At 44.5% G+C, this 20,711-nt stretch overlaps 1 protein-coding gene across 4 annotated transcripts in view; it reads right to left on the bottom strand.

Moving 5' to 3' along the window:
• Positions 1 to 20,711, bottom strand: part of HIPK2 (homeodomain interacting protein kinase 2) — a 127,089-nt gene that overhangs the window by 31,786 nt on the left and 74,592 nt on the right. For all 4 annotated transcript variants that reach the window (XM_030263229.4, XM_030263231.4, XM_004175918.6 and 1 more), the window contains exons 3-4: positions 2,846 to 2,969; positions 622 to 741 (exon numbers count right to left, since the gene is read on the bottom strand). In XM_030263229.4, coding sequence (XP_030119089.4) covers positions 622 to 741; positions 2,846 to 2,969 — 244 coding nt within the window. The remainder of the gene's footprint in view (positions 1 to 621; positions 742 to 2,845; positions 2,970 to 20,711) is intronic.

Below are 20,711 nucleotides of genomic sequence, written 5' to 3'. Positions count from 1 at the left end.
CTTCCCACATGTGCCTCATCCTGTCCTTATCAGGGACCATCATGCCTCTCTTGCCTGACCAGACACCATTTACAGGATCTCCACCACGGTTATGTGACACCTTTTATGTCCCAAGGTGATTTATCTCTTCTATTTCACTTCTGAGGGTCCTCCCAAGTATGGTGGTCCCTTGCATCCACCCTGGCGTGAGGTACAGCATCCCATCCCAGCCAGAAGCCCACTGGCCTCTCTCCTTGGCGACAGCATGCAGACAAACCCACTGGCACAGGACATGCAGGGCCCACCTGCTTTACTAGAGGTTTTGACTGTAGAATTAAAATGCTTGCCTTTTTTTCTCCCCACAATGAGTTAGAGCAAAGTCTGCCCAGAACACACCAAATCACTGAATACTTAGAGGAAGATTTTCAGGTCAACTCTAGACTTAAATTTCCAACACTGAAATGCCAAGCAGGTGTATTATAAGCTCAAAATTTTGGGGATGTCAGTTTTGCCTTGGGCAGTACCCACCCCTGTGTCTGTGCTGCAATGCAAGTAGAAACTTAGGCTCTGAGGTGACCTGAATGTTTTCTCACTTCCAACCAACAACTGCAAGGTAAAAGAAACAAGGGAATGCCTTCCTACCTTCAGCCTCCACAAGGGATACGGTGAGTCTGTATCCCTGTTGAAAAACCTCGTCGTCTTTGTCCCTGCACTTAACAAATACTCTGCTGGTAAGCCCTGCGTCTGTGAAATGTAGCGAATCTGTAAGAGAAGGATGAGAGGTCACTGTTCATCCTGTGGAGATCTCTGGAGGTCTTCCGTGAAGGAGTTCAGGAGGCATTTGAACCAACAAAACATACAAAAAAAAGAAGATGTAGCATGTAGAGAAACTTCACCCCAAAAAACTTAGTGCAAGGAATGAGAGGAAAAAAATTTCTGAATGGAATTCCCTCCATTTATCACATACATCACTGGAAACTCACCCTTAGAGTGCACTCCCACAAGGCCTAAGGATGAAAAGTGGAAAGTTCCTAAATTTTTAAAGTTCAAAGAGAAGGACCCACACAGCAATTTCAATGGCATGTCTCAACACTTTGCACCCTCTTCTCTCCAGGAAGTCATTTCAGCAATTTGATATTTGCTCTCTAACTTTTGCTGATTTTCTCAATTTTCTTCCACCTGAGCACACAGCCTGTCCTAGGAGCAGTTTGAAGTTCCAAACAGAGGATTATGAAGTGACTGCCTTTGAACTAAGGTGAAATATACACTCAAACCAACTGACGCCCTCATGGTATGGAAAGTACTTGTCTCTACTGACTACATGACGTTATTTGGGTTGCATCCACAAGCCTGACCTCATTGGCACCCACACAGCTAAAAGATACTCTATTTGTGTTTCCAGGATCTCAAACTTTTATGTATTTATAAAGGAGAAAGAGTCTGTGATTACACAAGTAAAGACCGATGTCACACATGCCTGAGGTGCCACACACAACCTTAACTTTGGCACCTACTGACTCCTGCATGGCTTCATTCTGCAAAACTGCTGCAAACTCTGCAAAACTATTAAAACCAGTCACCTACTCTCGAAAATGCTAGGGAAGAATGGAAGGTGTTTTTGAAAGAAGACACAGAGAAGGATAAAAACATTAACTAAATGAAGGCATAAAAAGCAGCCGTGTTTTCAGTCACTTCCAAGCACACAGGCCCCAGCTCACTGTGCATGGCTTGTTCAGCTCTGCAGCTCCTCAGGTCCATCAGAGCTCACACACTTGAGAGGCAGAAGGATCCTGCCTCCAACCCAGTGCCAGTGCTGCAGCCAGCAGCCAGGATCAGCTCCTATCTCTTTCCCAGCTCCCCAGGAGCCCCTGTCACACTTTACCAGAGAAAGCTTTGTGCTGGGCAGTTAGGCTGGCCAGTAAGGTATGGTGATTTCTTTTCCAGCTGTGTGTTTTATGGCTTTTGGGGTATAACAGGGAAGAGAAAGAAATCTACTTTTCATGCTTGGTATGTGATTTTCAAACACTTATAAGTTTCTCAGCTACATTTGATTTCCTTTAGAGTCACTAATAGCCCTGCTCTTTGCTGCAAGTTATTTCCCCTGCCAAATTTTACCTTTAGAGCTCTGATTAAAAAAATACTGGTTTCAAAAGAAAAGTCAAGAAAACATTTCAGTATGTGAAAAAACTTACGTATTTTCCTGCTTTTTTTTTTTTTTTTCCCCTTTCTTAAACATTTTTTTCCTAAAAGAAAAAAGACCCTTTTCAGGCTGCATTTGCAGACAGCTAAGATCAGCCTCAAGAATACTATGGGAATGCAAAGTATTCTACAGCCCTGGCTCTAGCTGCCGCTGCATTATCGGTTTTAGGACTACAAAAAGGGCACAAAAGCCTATAGGGAGAAAAGAGACGACAGCTTATATTAACTGGAAACCTACATCAATGCCAACGTTCTCCTTCTTGTCATTGCTTTTAATATGCACTCTCATAAAAGGGGTTATGAAATGCAGCTGAGTTCATGCAGTTTCTTCTAACAAATAAGGCTTTATACTGCACTTGCTGTTACAGCAGAGAACGGGTGCCTGCTCTGCTCAGTGAGGAGGCACATCTACAGAGCTCTCCAGTCAATGGCAGCGTTGATTCTTGATGGAAATTTCACTCAGGTCTTTTAAAAGCCAGCATGCCAAGCTGCACACTGGTTACCTGGAACAAATACCCAGGTGCATAATGACAATGTTGACTTGGGAGAGCAAGAAATACAGATCCATCATTGGCAAAAGTGAAAAAGGTGGCATCCGCTCACTCTGACAAGAGAAGGGAAAAAGAAGTGTGCACTTACCAGCACCCAGGACAATATCCACACCCACCTGATCGTACTCTGAAGCTCCTGGGTACAAGGGCCAGCCCAAGAACAGCTCTGCAATGACACATCCCAATGACCACATATCGATTGCTTCACAAAAGGGTAAACCGAGGATGATTTCAGGGGCTCTGCAAAGGAAGAGGTTAGAAAACATCAGCAAGGGGAGCAGAGCTCTCAGCTGGTGTTGGGCAGCTGGTGCCCATTGTGACACTCACAGAGTTGCCACCAACAAGTGTCACTGCTCTGACAGAGCTGGGGGACACACTGGTCACTGGCACAGTGCCTGCTAACCAAACATTAGTCGGTGAATATTTAGCCTTACAGAAGAGAACTGTGGCCATATACAGCCAAGAGACAGCCCTACATCTGGCAGCATTTTGTAAAGGAGGGAACTACCACTGCTTTCATCCAGCAAGTGGGATCATGAAGGCACCCAATCGAGGTCTCCACTGGAGGCTCTCAGGCCCAGCTCCCTGTCCTGTGGAGAACTGTGCAGATCCCCTGCGGTGAAGCATCCTCTGTTCACACAGCTCCGTGGGTTCACAAGCAGCCAGACATTAAATAATCATTACAGGACTGGTATAAAAGGATTACGGACTTTTTAAACAAATGGCTAGAACAATAAAACAAATAAATAATGTAATTATATCTATTAGACCTAAGCCTTTTCCTCAGGAGGAAGTAGCCAAGAAGCCTTCCTTTCCCAGTCTGTCCCAGGCGCCTGATTAGATTTTCTTTTCACTTTCAGCCCAAACAGCCAAAATGCAGCAGCTCTCTGGCTATGCATTTATTGCTGGCTCCAGGAGATGCCACCAAAGCACCTCTGCTCCCTCCCCTTCCAGGGGGAATCTGTCCCACTGCCTTGGGCTGCTGGGAATCCTTCTCCACTGATGCTGAAAAGGTCTGTAGGATGAGGTTAGACGAACTTGCTCAACTCCAGTGGCCAAGGTGAGACAAGATTAATCCTGACCTATGTGCCTCAAACGTTCTGCATTTCAAAAACTTCTGTGTGAAAGAATAAAAAATATTTCCCAAATACTGAAAACCTTATACACACAAACACCTTCCTTACTTATCCCACCTCTGCCTAGATGTCCACATGGAGTTATATGACACAGCTCCTATTTATACAAGGATCTCCTAAAGCTTCTCTCCTGTTTTTGCAATGCTTCTAAAGCCCCAGCTTTTAGTTTCATGGGATGTACAGCAGGAAGAATAACTTACTCGCCCTTACTCCTCTAACTATAAAGAAAGAAAAAGCAGAAGACAGGTAAAAGAAACACATACTGCCTTAAATCTTTCATCATTTTAAATATAGCCTTGGGATTTCTCAGGCCCTTATGCATATTTTGGAAATGCCTGAGGTTGGCTATTGAGCAAATCAAGTGCCACCATCCAAAGCTCGAAATAGGACCCATGGTTCCCAGTTCCCCATTTGTCATCAGGATAAGATCTGACACTAGTGAGATCATACTAAGGATTACCAATTGCAGTGGAAAATATTATGTTTTAATCACGCCATTATACAGTCATGTCAAGACAAGTCTTTAGCCAAGAAACCAAGCAAAATGGTATTTTTTTTTCCAAAGAAGCAAAGACCCTGTAGCAAGAATCCATGCCCCACAAACTCCCCCAGTTTTGAGGGGACTTGTAATGATAAAAGTCCCAAACTGCCTCTTCTTAAACCAGCAATGCAGAATGTAAAAAATTACAGGAAATTCTGAGATTTTAGAGTTCTTTGTGTCATTCCCACCAATAAAAAAAACAAAAACAAACAAACCACCAAAGAAAACAAGTCAGAAACTTAAAAAGTGGCTACCTTTAGTCCTTCTAGCTTCATCTGCGCCTATCATTGTCATATCCTACTGCTCTTTAGCCCACTGTGACAAACTCTTATTCTAACAGCAATCTCTCCTCATGAACAAGGGGTTAATTTTCCTCTTTTCCTCCGTATTCCGTCATCCCTGTCATCCCTACACACTACTCGACACCTAGACAAAATGCAGAGAGAAAAAGACAGCTATGGTGACCTGAATCTCATTACTATGTAAATCCTGCATTCAAAGCCATCTGCCTCTCCCTGCCTGCCTTCCACATTGTGAACGAAATGTCCCTGGTCACTAATGAGAGCTCAGCCACGAATCGCCTCAACTTCAAATCCCTCCCACTAACTCAAGAGGAGGGGTGGACTACAGGGATATTCCCAACATGATTTTGTGTGGAAAACTCCCTGTGCATAAAAATCACTTGTGCTGCTGTCATATGCAGCACACACCTCCCTTCCTCTCTCCCCACACTTAGGCTGCCAACACCTTCAGACCCCTGCTAGAAGGGATGACCTAGAATTTGAGGTTCTAAAATCTCTTAATTTTTTTTTTCTCCTGAGTCTTTGGCTGTCCAGTGGGTTTTCCTGAAAGCTCCACTTTCTGGAGTGCAGTAATAAGGAGAGAATTTCTTTTTTACATGCAGAAGTTTTCCTTCTTAGCTATTGGGAAGAAAAGCACAAATCTTATGTCCATATTATTTAATCACAAAGAATGCAACTAAATAGAACACCACTCACTCTATGAATTCTAACAATGGTGAGAGTGTCTGTGAGAAGGAGCTGGGTCGAGGTGATATGGTGCCTTACATACACCACAGCTACCACTTGCTGTGGTGACTTCACGTAATCAGCCTTCACGTGATCATCATGATTTTTCATGGAGAGGGAGTGGCCCTAAGACAAAAAGATCTTGTTAACTTAATTAAATAGTCATTAAGACACCTCAAGAACAACAGGTAGTGGACACCACACAGGATTCCAGATTTTCAGCCAGCAGACCCCTCCTGTTTGCTGTGGGAAAGAGGGAGATGCAGTCACCAGGAGAAGTGCTCTGCCTGCTTGTAAAAAAGAAATGGCCAATGCCAAGCATTTTGGTGCAGGATGCTACGAGCTCAGTAATGCAATAACCTGTCCACTGATAAAATACCTTTGAATCTCCACTGTGGTAGATATTGTTCTTTATACTCAGTTATGGATGCATACATCCTTCTGCACATAGTATCTAACATGTGCAACTCCTCTCTTTTTTAACATAAGTATGTCAATTTTTAAAGGGAAGGTGAGATCTTGACTTCCGTCTCATGTTATGGCACAAAGTTCCACAGGCAACCTTCTGCTTTCAGCAGCATCTTAGCTCAGCTGTTTAAAACTTGATTTTCCTTCACCAGTTTTAAATTTGTCACCTCTCTCTTTGTGTTCACATAGATTGGTTTAGAGGTGAAGATGGAAGTGATTGAATCACCTGTCCTTTACCACAAGCTATTTTTACATCTCTGCCCCATTCTTCCTTGTCTGCAGCAGCTTCTGTCTTCTCAGTGTACCATCCCATATATGTTTCGATCCACTTCCACTGCCTGACCCTGCAACTCCTCTTCCTGACTGCTTGGAGACAGGCTGAACAGTCCTAGAAAGAGTTAAACACAAGGATATTCCCCAGACTTATTTTACACTATTTGTAGAATGCTTTCACATTCCAGTCTTCCTTAAGCTTAATATTTTGTTTGCTTTCGGAGTGACACAAGGCATTTCAGCAGATGTTTTATCTGGGAGATCCTCTGAGACACACAGTCCTTTCTCCAGAGAAGCTGCAGTTAATTTAGGACACAGAATTATGCAGAAATAGTTCATTTTTTCTCTTCCAATGTTTACTGTCTTTCGGTACTGCACTGATCTGGCATAATGTTTTCTGTAATCTAGATCAAGTCCTCTAAATGCTCCTCACTCTTTTCTGCCGTCTAACCTAAGCTAGTATGTGATATCTGCATGTTTGAACACTTTTCTTCTTGTCCAGCACTTTTTTACAGATAATTAATACATTAAATAACTCTGGTCCTAAAATGTGTATGCAGTCCACTCCACAACTGACCCTTGTTTTCCTAAAAGCACTCAGATTTATCTCAGCAATAAAAATGGTGTAATTCTCTTTCCCAAAGGGAAAGAAAACAGTTTCCATGTCTTAAACAGTCCTTGTGTGGGATTTCTCCATTCTGCAGCTGCTAGCACTGTGTAACAAGGGAAAATGCCTCAGAAAAGTGTGCACATCTGAGTATTGCAATCGTAAATCGGAAGGACAACTCACACGGCAGCAGATCCTCCTAAACAGCACTGAGATCTTCAGCAGATCTCTCCATGACTGCACAGAGAAATATTTTCTGTACCAACAATACAGGTTTTTTAACACAGACTCACCAAACCTTTCAATTGTGGCGAGGGATCTTGTCTGACAGCACACAGTGGAGCCAGCTGCCAGTTACCTCAATACATGCAAGAACATCCCCATTTCCCACTCTCCACTCATTGCTCGGCTGTGCATCTGCACCACTCCTGGCACAGTACCTCCTGCCTCCAGTACAAGACACACAGAAGGAAAACATAAAACTTTGTCCTCCTGTCCTTCCTCTCCCATGAGCTGCCCTTGATGTCTTCCAACAAGAGGCACTCCCCTTCGGCATGCACAAGCACAACCTGTTCTACAGCTCACACAAATCACACCAGCACAGACCAAAGGTTTAGAAGCCACTTGCCACCAGCCTGGGAAAGACTGAAGAGTCCTGCCAAGAGCCTCTATCTCCAGGACAAAAACAGCCATCCTATCCCCACTTCCCACACCTCCTACCTGCTTCCAACCAAATTACTTGCCTGGACAGCAAAGGGTGACCTGCTTCTCAGCTCAGCAATGAGTCCAGTCAGTGCCCCATCCTTTGGAGCCCAGCTTGAATGTGCCTGTGTACACCAGAGAGCTGCCGGTGCCGGTGCCCCAGGGCAGCAGGGTCCTTGTGCTGGCAGCACCTGCAGGTCCCCAGAGACAGAAATGCCATCTCACCATTTGCTTGCACCTCACACACGACCCTGTCCTGCTTTCAGGCCCGCTGCTGGCAGAGTATTTACTTTAGCAACCCTGCTTTGTGGCAGGGTAATTTCATTGTCTGGTGTTTCTGTCAGGAAAATTAATTACTAGTCTAGCTTGCTGGCTTTTTCACCCACACATCACAGGACATTAAAAACAAATGCCAAAAAAATTCATTTCCAGAGACTTGGATTCAAAGAGCTGGGCTCTTTCTGAATTTTAAAACTTCCCTGCAAACTGCCCTCCTCTGGGATAATTTACCACCTCTGGTAGGATCCCATGGCCAAGCATATAGTCTCAGCAGAGTCCTTCATGGACAAGTATATATCTGAGACAAAAATATAACTCAAAACAGGATACTTGCTGGCACCTTAAGCAGAGAGTGTTCCTGCTTCCAGAAGAAGGCTGGGGGCAGCTGCAGGCAGTGCAGACAGACCTCCAGTGAAGAGATCTCTGAGCTGGTACACACAGCTCCTGTCTCACTTGCTAAAGCCTCAATTCTGGGAAGCAGCAGCTTTCCCATCTCCACTCAGGAAGCCCTGGGCAGAGGCAGAGAGGCAGGAGCTGAGCTCCTTTGCCCAAGCAGGGATGCACTGACCAGCTGCACACCCAGGGCTTCACCCCACTCAGAAAGAGCACTTCATGCTCTCCCCTGCACCAAGATACCTCTTGTGAGGACAAGGAACTGCATCCTTTGTGTGTCTTACAAAGGAGTTTTTATTCAAATGCTGGAGCTCTATCTTCCTCTCAGATGAACACTTTCTTTGGCATTTTTATGGACTCTTTCTCATACCTGCTCACTTGACTCTTTTGTATTTTGTGGAGGTGTCCACCTTTTATTGCCATAAACTGTAGAATGCAAAGTACCTTGAACTCTTAGGTAATGGAGGTGGAATGTACAGGGAACCTTTCTTTGTTCCTCTGTACTTCTCAGACTCCAAATAATTTTTTAAGTGAATGGATGTACAAGGAGACAGGCTCATATTCTGGGAGTAAAAATGTTCCAGTTGCTATTTCCCTCACCCTTCCACCTCTCCACTCACACAGACTCATGGAAGGGATGCGGATATCAAATATGGATGACCCCCAGGGCTCCAGGGCTGGGCATCTGCAGACTTTTGTGTCTGTGATAAAGGCTGCCACCAGGGCCAGAGCTTAACACACCTACAACCACCAACAGCTCCTGTTGGAAATGCTGGGCTCATTCTCATTGCTGGACTTCTGCATTTCTCCTGCATCCCTGAGCAAGGGACAGCCTTGGGAGTCCAGACTCATCCCACAATATGCAGGCACACTATGCCTTTCAGATTCCAGCATAAATTTCCAACCATGGAGAGGTCAGTCAGCACAGGGTTATTCCTGATGGAGGGAAAGGACCACAGAGAAATGCCACACATTTGGTCACAGTATATTTATTGTTTGCCCACAAAGATGTACTGGTTTGAGTGATAAGGAAGGACAGTGCCACTACAGGCCTCCTAGCAGGCTCTGTATTTCACAGGTTGAACGCAGGTACACCTGGTTTCTGGGAAGGACTGTGGGTGCAACAGGCCTGCCAGGACGCTGGTACAACCACCACTAAAAGGGAGCTCCAACACTGCACTGCTCACATTGCTCTTGCCCATCCTTCAAGATTAGTCTGCAACACTTCAAAAAATATCTGAATCAGCTCAAAAGACTGGAAGCTGGATCTACTCAGCCCTTGGTGATGGTTTATGTTAGAGGACATAAATATAAACTGGAGGCCGGTAACCAATGAGGTACCTCAGGGGTTTATCCCAGACTGGTCTCATTTAACATCTTTATCCCTGACCTGAGGAAGAGGCAGAGTGCATTCTCATCCAGTTTGTGGGTGATGCCACACTGGAGATACCTGGCCATGGACGTGAGGGCAGGGCTGCCACCCAGAGGGACCTGGACAGGCAGGAGACATGGCCTGATAGGGATCTTCTGAAATACAGCCAGGAGAAATGCCAGGTCTGGCCCCTGGGACAGACAAACACTGGTGACAACTGGGGAACTGCTCAGCTGGAATGGCCATGAGCACCTTGACTCAAGGGGAAGTGGGCTAGAAAGGAAGACCCCGGCAGGAGCAGGACCAACAGCATCCCTGAAACAGGGCCAGCAGACCATGGAATGTGGTAACCCATCTCCAGCCACGTCTGGACACCACTCTTGGTCTGGGGATCCCAGTGGGAAGGTGAACTGGAGCTACATCAGTGGGGGGAGGGAGAACCATGGTGTCCATGACAGCAGCCTGCTCCTCCTCCTCTGCCTCCAGATGCAGAAAACGGTGCCAGGCTCTTCCCTCAGGTGGGCAGCAGAAGGCAGAGATGACAGACAAACTGAAACAGGAGAGGATCCCTCTGGGGATGGAATGGGAAAAACACCTCCACTATGCAGATAAATGAACCACCAGCACAGGCTGCCCTGAGAGACTAGAGACTCTGCAGTTGCTAACCTTGGAGGCTTTTAAGACCCAGCAAAATGAAGTCCTGAGCTTGATCTCATGGCAGACTCTACCTTGACCATCAGGTTGGACTAAATTATCTCCTAGGGCCCCCTGTCACCTGAACTTCTCTAGCTCTATAAGGTCCAGTAACCATATATTTCTCAATAGGAAGGTCACCAAGATCCTCCTATACAGGGGAAATCCTACACAGCTGGGAGTGTTTTCCATGGTGCAGGTGTAGGTTCCCAGGTATTTTCATCAAGGGTATATGCACACAGTTCTGTCTTTTAAAAACAGAGACAAAGTTACACAATTACTTCTGAACTTGACTGGAGTAACTATCAACCAAGCCTTGTGAGCCTCTTATTGCTAGCTAAGGGTATTTAATAGCAAATAACTCATAGAAGCAGACTAGACTACCCAGCCCTGGCCGCTGCTCATGTTCCATTGGGGTGCTGACTGGGAAGTGCGAAAAATACTCCAGAGGATGGTGTCAGAGGCAGACAGGGCTAACCTGAACCTCAGGGAAGTCACCCACTCCCTCCCTGCCCCAATCCTGGGCCATCCCAGCAATGCCTGTGTCACTCCTGGTAAGCATTCAGCTAGCCCGTCTTAGAGACCTCCCATGGTGGAGCATCCATAAACTCTGCTGTGCCCCAAGGGACCTCACCCCTTGTAATTTTAAGGAATAATACAGCTGTGCATAGCTGACTTTATGTCATGCTTAATTACAACTTGTTGTCAATCTGGCATCTATGTAATACATATGGAAAAACATAATTTAATCCATCTCACTTGACTTTGCTTATACCTGGCTTTCTGCCAGGCTGCACCTCCTCCCTCTCCACACTATGCCTCGGCCTCAACACATACTCAGTCCCTATAACCTTGTCTCTTTTTCTTTCTTGCTCACTATGTCTGTCTCTGGAAACACAACCCTATGCTGCTATGGGTTAGCATCTATCTTGAAAAACGGGGAATCACAAAGACACATGTCAGGCACTCCAACAGGATCCCCCTGCTTGCTGCCACCATCCACACGAGGCTCCTGGAAAAAGCAATTTCCGTAGGTTAATCCTGGAAGACTTTCAAGTAAACCACACTTACATATCAAGCACTTGCCATCCCTATGCACCTTTCTTGGGATTAAGAAAGATGGATTTGGCCATGAACAAAGCCTGGGTTTAAATAGGGAGGGAGGGGTCCCTGCTGGGAGGCTCTGCACCTCTCTGCACTCCTATCTACATTGTACATACACACTTCATTTAGGTTAGGGCCTTAAAGAAAACCTCCTGTTCTCTTCAGCAAGAGCATGTGAGCAAATAAATGACTGAAGCCCAGAGCTGGAAAAAGCAGTGCAGCTGTTTGTGGAAACAAGACAAAAGATTTAGAAACACTTGCTTTTTTCCTCCCCTCTCCCATGTCAGGCTGTTTACAGAAACCAAGGGATGAAATTTTGCAGACAAAACCACTGAGAGCAGCCTGTCAGTCTCAAAGGGAAGGAGAAAGGGAGGGAGACAGAGAGGGAGGGGAGCGTAGGCTTCTTTCAGGATTATGGATCATTGCTAAATTGCTCTATCAATTATTAAACCCATCACTCAAAGCGCAGTAACCAAAATATAGCAGATAAAGCTTTTCTCATCCACTCTCTACCAGCTGCTCTCCTCCTCCTAAAGCCAGAGGGGAATGAAAATTCCCATAGTTTATATTTTATAAAGATAATTTTCCCTGAGCCTTGAAAATAAAATATTTTCTGGACAAGGTACAATGGAACTGAGCCCATGGTGGGAAGACATTAAAGGAGGAATTGCCCTTTTGACTAACAGACCTAAGAAATAAAACTAAATCTCTGCAATCAGTGTGATTTCTTAACAGTGACAGGTTAAAACATTTATCTGTGAATAAATAAAGAAGCAGGCCTCAGTCATCAATACCTGTTAGTTGCTGTTTGCTCTTTGCCACTGCTGCTGAACAGATCTGAGATAAACAGCAGGGTGGGCATGGTACCAGAAAAGGACAGAACAAAGGGGCACAAGGCACCTGGTCTGGCCAGTGGCTCTGTGGAGAGGGAAACTGCAACCATGCATCCAGAGAGAGACAGAAAGTGCTGGGTGAGCAGTGCTGAGAAGAAACCACACTGGGGGGTTACCTGGAACTTGACATCCAGCTGGAAAGGTTTCCATGTGGCTACCAGGGTCTGGATGGACATAGTGATTCTGTGAGTTTTTAGCAGCACCACATGCACTTGCTGGAAACATTGACCAAGTGCATCATCTGAAGCAAATACTGTCTGAATCCTGACAAGAGCCTGGCTGCAGCTCAGGTTAAACATGAACTCGCGTTTTGCTGAACTTGAATCCCCTAGCAAGTCCTTGCTGTGATTGATCCGGAAATCATAAAAGGCAAAAAAATGCTAATAAGTCAAATAATGGAAAAGAGAGCCAAGCCCTGGGTTTGACAAGAGCCTGCTAAGTTTGTCCCAGCCAAGCATCTTTGTACATCCCTGGAGGAAGCCCTACTGGACTGACCACAGTCATATTCACCTCTTTTCAACTCAGAGACGCAGGACTCCATAAACTTGAGAGGAGGGGCCCAACACAGAGAACCAGGACCATCGCCCTGGGGGTTGACAGCTCCACGCTGAGCCAGAATCACAAAAACACGAACAGGGGGTGATGAAACAACAGCTACATTCAGCACAGTGTGACCTCTGGTTATTCTCCCAGACAAAGGGCCATGTATGAGGGGAGGGTTGGGGCTTTCCCAGGTTATGGAAGAAATCAGAGAATAGAAAAATCATAATTTGAAAACAAAAGCCCTATCCATGTCAGGCAGTGAATGGATGAGCCTCAACGTATTGGGTGCAGAAATCCCCTGAAGGAGGCATCTGATCAAGAGGGGAAGAATGCCAATTATGTGCTCCCATTCATGCCAATGCGATGAAAGCATAATTCTGACTCTGCTTTCTGACCCGCAGTATGCAATTTATGCAAATCCAAGCTGTTCTCGCTTCCCTCAAAGCCAAGTGTCCACCAATGCCAGAGCTGGCTCTAACTTTTTGTTTTCCTTTTCAAATCTATTGTTTTCACTGCTGAATATTTAAGACCTTTTGTTGTTGCTGTTGCATTTCTTTGGAAATGAAATAATAATTGAAAAAATCCCACAGCACACAGAAACAAACAAAAGTTGACTTCTCCTCTCTCTAGCCATTCTGCCACGCTCAGTTCCATCCCAAGCCCTTATCGTCCCAGCCCAGAGCCTTGCCACGTATTGGCCAAATGAAGCTGCTCATGTCTGATCTGCAACACTCATGACACTTTTGTTCACAGCAAATACTGAAAGTTGCACCAAGCTGCATGGTGGTTTTATAGGATTAGCCCGAATACTGAGCCAACTGTCAATATAAGACTCCAAAAGATTTCTATCCCTGGCAAACACGGATACAAACCAGACTCAGGCCATGATCCTAAGACTGGCTTCACAGAACAAGTAGCAGGTCTGAGGCTAAAAATATCAAATTACTGCATCCTTCCTTTATTTTTTTTCTTTTTTTAATCATGTCTACTGGCTGCCTTCTTTTTTTATAATTAGAAGAAGACAAAGACAAAAATAAAGTACTTAACCTGCCTGCTCTTTGGAGAAAGGAGCATTGCCCTTTACTTATCTCTGAAGAGGCACACAAATTTAGTATTATTATTATTATTAGCCACAACTATTTGTATTTCTGCAGCACAGAGAAGCCCTGGCAGAGCCCGGAGCCTCACAATGCTAGATGCTAAAACGTGCTAGGGGACTGTGTCTGCTCCAGAGAATGGATGATCTAAGACGATGTGTGGTGACAGCGGAACAGATTGGTGGAGCAGTTCGCCCAAGATCATACAGTGAGAGCACAGCAAAGCCAAGAAAAGAAGCAGGGTCCTTGTGAAAAGTGTGCTGTATCTGTCAGACCACAACTTCTACTTATTATAGCAGGGAACAACAACAACAATAATAACAATAACAATAATAACAACAACATGGATTTGAAGGCTCTTTCGAAACAGATGGGTATTACCGAGGTAAGGCGAATTTTAGATCAAAATGACCTGTAGATATCACCCAGCAAGACAGCAGCCATGCTAGGAACAGCACACGAAATCCAAAATCCACTTTTAAGCCCTGCCTGGTGAGCCACAGCACCCTGTCTATGCTATGAGGACCTGCTTGGTCCATGCAGGAATTTAAGGAAAAGCCTGGGAATGCCTGCTCCGCACATGGAGATCTGCGTGGCAGGGAACAGCAGGGACACCTCAGAGCTGCCCCAGTTGCCTCTTCCTGCTGCAGAGAGTTGAAAATTCCCACTTTCAACTCAAGCCCTACTTGAGTCAGCACAGCCAGCAGAGCGGGTGACAACAGCCCCCCATACAAGCAGCAGGGCACAGCAGAGATTGTGGAAATGCAAATCCATTCTGAATTTAATTTATTTTTATTTACATTTATATTAGGGCTAACATCTGGAAGTGTTAAGTAGAGCCCTACTGTATTAGATGATGTAAAAAAATGGAAGAAACCAGTCTGTGCACAAAAAAACCTTTCAGCCTAATTTGGGATCCCTCATTATCCTGGAACTAAAAACTCTGGGACTTGCTGCTCAGCATCTGCTAAGACAGGATCTATAATCAAGCCTCAGCAAAAAGCAGTCCCTGACCACTATGAGTCTAGATCCTGCAGCTACCATATTTTAGGCCCAAAGGACTGCAATTACTCCCTTGTCCAGAGATGGAAGAGGGCCCTTGTAGCTGTAGTAGAAGAACAACTCTGACTTTAACCATTAATGTCACACATCTTAGCAAAGCCAGACAAAAAACCAGGATACAAGCAACAATGCAAGTGTGGTGTGCAAATAGTCCCGAAGCAACCATGATGCTTGCAGGAAGAAAGGCATCTCCTCAGAGGAAAGACTTTTAAAATAAAGTATTCTGCAAAGTTAAGTTCATTCTTTATTTAAAACCATCACATAGAAAATTCAATTGTTCTCTAACGCATCTCTGTACCAAATCAGGAACCTAAATTCAATCATTAAAGTGTGAAACTGATGAATTTAAATCCATAGTAAGTGCAAATTTCAACACAATTTTAAGTAAGGAGTCGCTCCCAACACCTTCATAACATGTCAACACATAGTCATATATTTGTTTCTAGGACTCTTCAAATGTCTCCTTCTACTGTTTCATTTTTTTTCTTGCCAAAACAAATTCTTAAAGCCATCCCGATGCTCTGAAAAAACATAAACATTTTCTGCATGTTAAAATCTAATGTGGCTATGACAGAAATTTTGGAAAGAAAAATCTTGCAGAAAAAAAATAATACAAAAGAAACTTTTCACTATACACAGGGATAATTTGAACTGATTCCCATCTGATTAACTTCTAATTTGTCCTTGGATCACACTGCAGTACGGATGTCATCTTTCAATTTCACTGTTTTGTAAGTAGCTGGTACTGTCCTTGTAAAGGGCAAAGAAATCCCCATATATCAGGAATGTTTTTGGCTGAGAGGAAGTTCAGTAATTATTCCAGAGAAATAAATACAACAATCCGAAGTACTTCCCAGGACACAGAGGCAAAGATCCACCCTTTCTTGAAAGAAGGGGCCGTCCTATGTATACATTCCTATCTTCAATTATTGTGACTGCTGTAACATTTAGCTCTCTGTTAAGTCAACTGCAGGGTTCAAGAACATTTCCTGGCATTCTTCACATTTTTTTTACATGTTGCAATTTTATGTGGTGTGTATCATATGGTTCCCCCTGAAATGCCTGAACCGAACCCTCTTCCTCCTGACAGAGGAGTTCAGGCTTTGTACACTTGACTGCAGCTCTCAGAAACCTCATCACATGAGAGCTCTGTTAGAAATTACTGAAAACAGAGCAGGTTTGGCTTTGATAGGTAAAACTGCAGTCTGCTCAAGCAGCAGGGGATGCAAATGGACCAAAGCCTCCCTTTAAAGACACTTTCATCCAGTTCTAAGCCTGTGAATTTACTGCCCCAATGTCTTGGAGCTTCCCTGTCCCTCCATCAAAAAACTTAGTGTACATCTCATTACCTTCACTGCACCCTTCCCCAGCTCTATCCCTGCAGCTCCCCCGACACCCACTCGAGCTGTGGAAAGCAGTCATTTTGGTTTAACAGGGGCTGTGACAGAGCTGGTGCCCGCAGCACATGGGGCAGGAGCCTCCAGCTGGATGGGGGCAGGACAGAAGGGCCCTGCCTGAGGGGCAGCTCACTGCCCAGCTGTGATTTACTACCAGCACACAGCAATATTTAGGGTGCAATAAGAAGGTGGTAGACCAGTGCTTTACCAAGAAACAAGATGGGAAAGGGAATAACTGTATTTCCCCTGTTGTTCTAAGGGGAGGTTCACCAAAAGGTTAGCGAGAAAACAATGTAGGCCCATCGATCACCGGGACAGCTACCCTAGAAAGGTTACCCTGTGTTCCTGCCTCATTTTTCACATCTATAATTACCCTGCCGCTTCTCCTCACATCCCACCCATCGCCAGGCAGCAAATGCCAACCACCGCTGCTTTATTAATTATCTATTTTGCTCATGCCCATTGTCGCCGCCCCACAAGATGCTACAGCAGCAACAGGATTAAGTGGTACAACTTCTGTGATCTCCGCAGGGTGGCGTGGCCAGGGAAAGGGAGCTGCAGGGCTTTCCTGGTTTCCCTTCACCAGAGACAGGAAATGACCAGCTCCATATCCCATAGAGGTGGGATGGAGGTGGGAGGGATGCAGCTCTTTACATCTGCCCTGAGAGAGGGAGAAGTAATGTAGGGGCATATGAGGAAAGACTGCTTCCATTCATGAAGGGCTCAGATTTCTCTTGGATCTTCATCCAACTGAAACAAAATGCCAATATTGCTGAACATACTTAGCAACTCCTAAAGCGCAATCCTACTCCGAACAGTGCCTGTCTAAAAACAGGAATGCCAGGCTCCTTGTTTACTGTATCTTCCTCATGCCCAATCTGAATGCCTCCATTTAAAAAGAAAAAGAGGGAAAAAACATAATTTTTTAATCTACCAGTCCAGCAAACCCAACCACGGCTTCAAGAGCCGCTCTGGACTCATTTCTTGCATATTTATGCACACAAACATGTGTGTTATGCAGAGATGGGCAGGGGAAGTGTAAGACAATGATTTGAAGACAACAAATTTGCATGGAACTCGATATGTTTCTACTCAAAGTGCAGCATCACGTTCCTGATTCAGGGGAGCCTGAGGGTTTTTTTTTTTTTTTTGCTTTGAGGAAACCTAAAATAGCTTCCTTTGAGAACATGCATCCTGTAATCACCACTTCATCCTTCTGCAGTATTTCTGGATCCAGGCTTTCCAGTTGTAGAATAATAGCAAATATATAAAATATAAAGTATAAAATAGGGAAAATAAAGTATAAAGTATAAAATAGGGAAAATATAAAGTATAAAATAGGGAAAACTTCTGCTTGACTGGGAAGTATTTTCTGTTCTTGCTTTTTTCCTGTTGCACCAGAAACTACAATTAATTTATGGTCTAACAATTCTAAAATAATTATTTTTTAATTGTAACCATTTCTGCAATAGAAGTCAGGGTTGATGCAAAGTGGAGTAGAAAAAAAAGTGCTGACAAAAGAAAAAAGATCGCATGACAAAAGCCAGCACAACGACATAGAGCTGCATGTGTGTCCTGTTTTGGACCACAGAGAAGTTCACACCCGTTGAATGATAATGAAAAAAGAAAACCAGTAGGATTAGGCTCAAGAGGAAATTAACTACAGAATTGCTGTTGAGAAAGAAACGTAGCGCGAAAGCTTCTTCAGTGTCTTTGATGCTGTTGAGCTTGGAGATGCTCACCTTAGGATCCTGACAGCAAAGTACTTGGCACAAGTAGGATCCAGAGAAACCAAGGCGGTGTAGTCCTCCTTCACACTGCCAAGAAAAACCAAAAGCATGGCACCTGCTGATCTGCTGCCCTTCAAGGCTAACTTACTGTGTCAAATGTGCTCCAGAACATCCCTGAGACTGGAGGTGATCCAGGTACCTCTGTCAGACTTGGCTGATAGCTGAAAGCAAGGGAAGACCCACCAGAAGCACTGGCTTTTTGCACTGATGCCCGTCCCACACACAGACAAAGCATATGTTGCTCCTGACCAGAAGTCAGAATTACCATCAGCAGAAAACAGAGCTCATTTAAATGCAAGAGAGTGAAAGCCACCTACACTCTCCATCCATACCTCTTGTGCTGACTTCTCCAGTCAGGCCTGGTTTACAGTGATCTTCCCTCTTCCTGTGGACAGGGACAATTGTCAGTGCAGTGCTCATCAGCCCCTGAATCCATAAGGCAACACTGACTTGTCACATGAGTGTCAGGACTGACACTGTCCCCACATACGGTTCGTTGGACTAAGAGGGAAGAGAACACTCAAGAGTGACCAGAAAATTACCTAAAGCTTCTTGTTTTGACACTGTCTGCAAGATCCTCAGGGACATCAAGAGAAGAAGAGGAAATGTCTTTATTGCAAGAAAATTTATGAGAAAATGTTACTATCTCATATATGATTATTTAAAAACCCTAAAATTTAATGATGGGCATTTTCTTGCCCTCCTGATTAAGCCCATTTACATATCTTTCAGGTTGATTGTTTATCCATAAGCTGGGGCATATGTACTTGAGGACACTTCTTGGTTGTTTCCTTGAATCCCGTTGTTTACTTATTTGTTACAGAAGCAAAGAACAATCAACAACATGGTACAGAGCCACATGTTTTGGAGTGGAGCAACAGCCACAGACCCTTCAGAACTGAGATGGGTCCTCTGAGGATCTGTCTCACTCACTTTTAGAAAAATCCCTGCTTTCCCACTTTTCCTTGAAGCAGTACACTAGATGAGGGAAGGATTAATTAGCTGATGTTTCTAAAGCTCTTTGAAGATGAAAAGCGTTATTTTTATTTTCAAGTCTCACCAAGAGAAAAAAAAATCAAAAAAGAAAAGGCCAGAGAAAGACTTCCTCTGTTTCCTACAGAGAGGTCTCAGGACTGAGCTCTTGTACAGACACACTCCTCCAACACCATATATTAAACAGCAAGCCAACACCACAGCCTTTCCTCCGGGCCATCCATTAACAGGGGCTCTACCCAGCTCCTATTTTCATGGAACATGTAGAACTCAATACCACTGAGACCTCTCTCCCTGCATCAAATTTACTGAACTTGTTAACCAGATTCAAAACTTTAGGGGAACAAAGCAGCTTTGTGATCACACACCTTGTTTTTGTAGAAAAGCACACTAAAAGCAAATGAGGAAGGCCCTTGAATACAGATGCAAAATGTCCAGCTACGTAGAACCCAGGTGGGCTATTTTTTCCTGAAGTGTAAATTACAGTAGTGATTTATCTTTCTTCAACACTTTGTACCTCCTGTTGGAATTTCTGTATGTCTCTAATTTTTTTTTCTCTCTTTGGCATCACGAGGCTGCACTCAAGCAGCAGAGGCTTGCTGTGGGGAGGCCTAGGATCCCCTGGCAGGTGGAGAGCAACAAGAAGCTTACAGGTAGGGTGCCCTGCCCTAGGAAGACAAAAATAGCAAGAAGACAGACAGGATTGCAATGTATTAGTCAAGCTGTGCTTAACACCCAAAACAAGGATGACAATGAGCTGTTACAGGTCAGGCCTGAAATGAGCTGGAAACCAAGAAGGGAAAGACTCCCATGTGTAACCCATTTACAGCTCCTTCAACTCCCTGATCTCATCAAAATCTCACCACCACCAAATATAAACAGGATGCTTGCTCTGAGTTATCCTGTTAGGTAACACTGAATATTCATCTCACTGATGCCTAAAGTCCAGCACTGGATATATTCCTTCCCCCTGACCAGGCAGAGCTGGCAGGACCTGTCTTGAACCTGCTTTCATCAGAATTCCTTTCCCTGCTCCCAGCTCAGCAAGGCAGGCACAATGTGCAAGAGCTGAGAGGTCCTGCAGAAAAACAGCCATCTGGTGAAGGGGCAGGAAGAACCAGTTAAAAACAGAGTAGCTCCACCATATGGAGAAAATAATTCAGTTGGGCAGTGTAGGAAGAAGCAAACCCTATTATAATAATTGTGTTGCCAAGTGATGTTGCAGACTTGTTTTTCCCCTCACGGCTTCTGCACTGATTAAGAACAGATCTTCCCCCATAATATGGCACAATCCCCACAGCAAGATCAAACTGTTCCACAAGTGACTTGTGGGAATATCAGGTTAATATCAAAATGTTCACAGCATGAACTGACCATGGAGACAGGACCATTGCACCCCCATACCTTTCCTATCTTTCCATTCTGAGTTAAAACACCAAGACTTTGGGATAATCCAACCCAGTTCAGCTGGACAGCACCTTGAGGAAAGCTGTCTCAGACTTAGCACAGGAGGCAATCACACTAGTGACAAGCTAGATTTGGAAAACTTCTGGCCCACCAAACCCAAGGACGGGTAATGTAAAACCTGCCTGGGGCTACGATACCTTTCTT

The sequence above is a fragment of the Taeniopygia guttata genome, chromosome 1A (genome assembly GCF_048771995.1).
Source record: "Taeniopygia guttata chromosome 1A, bTaeGut7.mat, whole genome shotgun sequence".
Classification (NCBI taxonomy): domain Eukaryota; kingdom Metazoa; phylum Chordata; class Aves; order Passeriformes; family Estrildidae; genus Taeniopygia; species Taeniopygia guttata.
The sequence above is the reverse complement of the archived record's forward strand: the minus strand, read 5'-3'. Positions and strand labels throughout refer to the sequence as shown.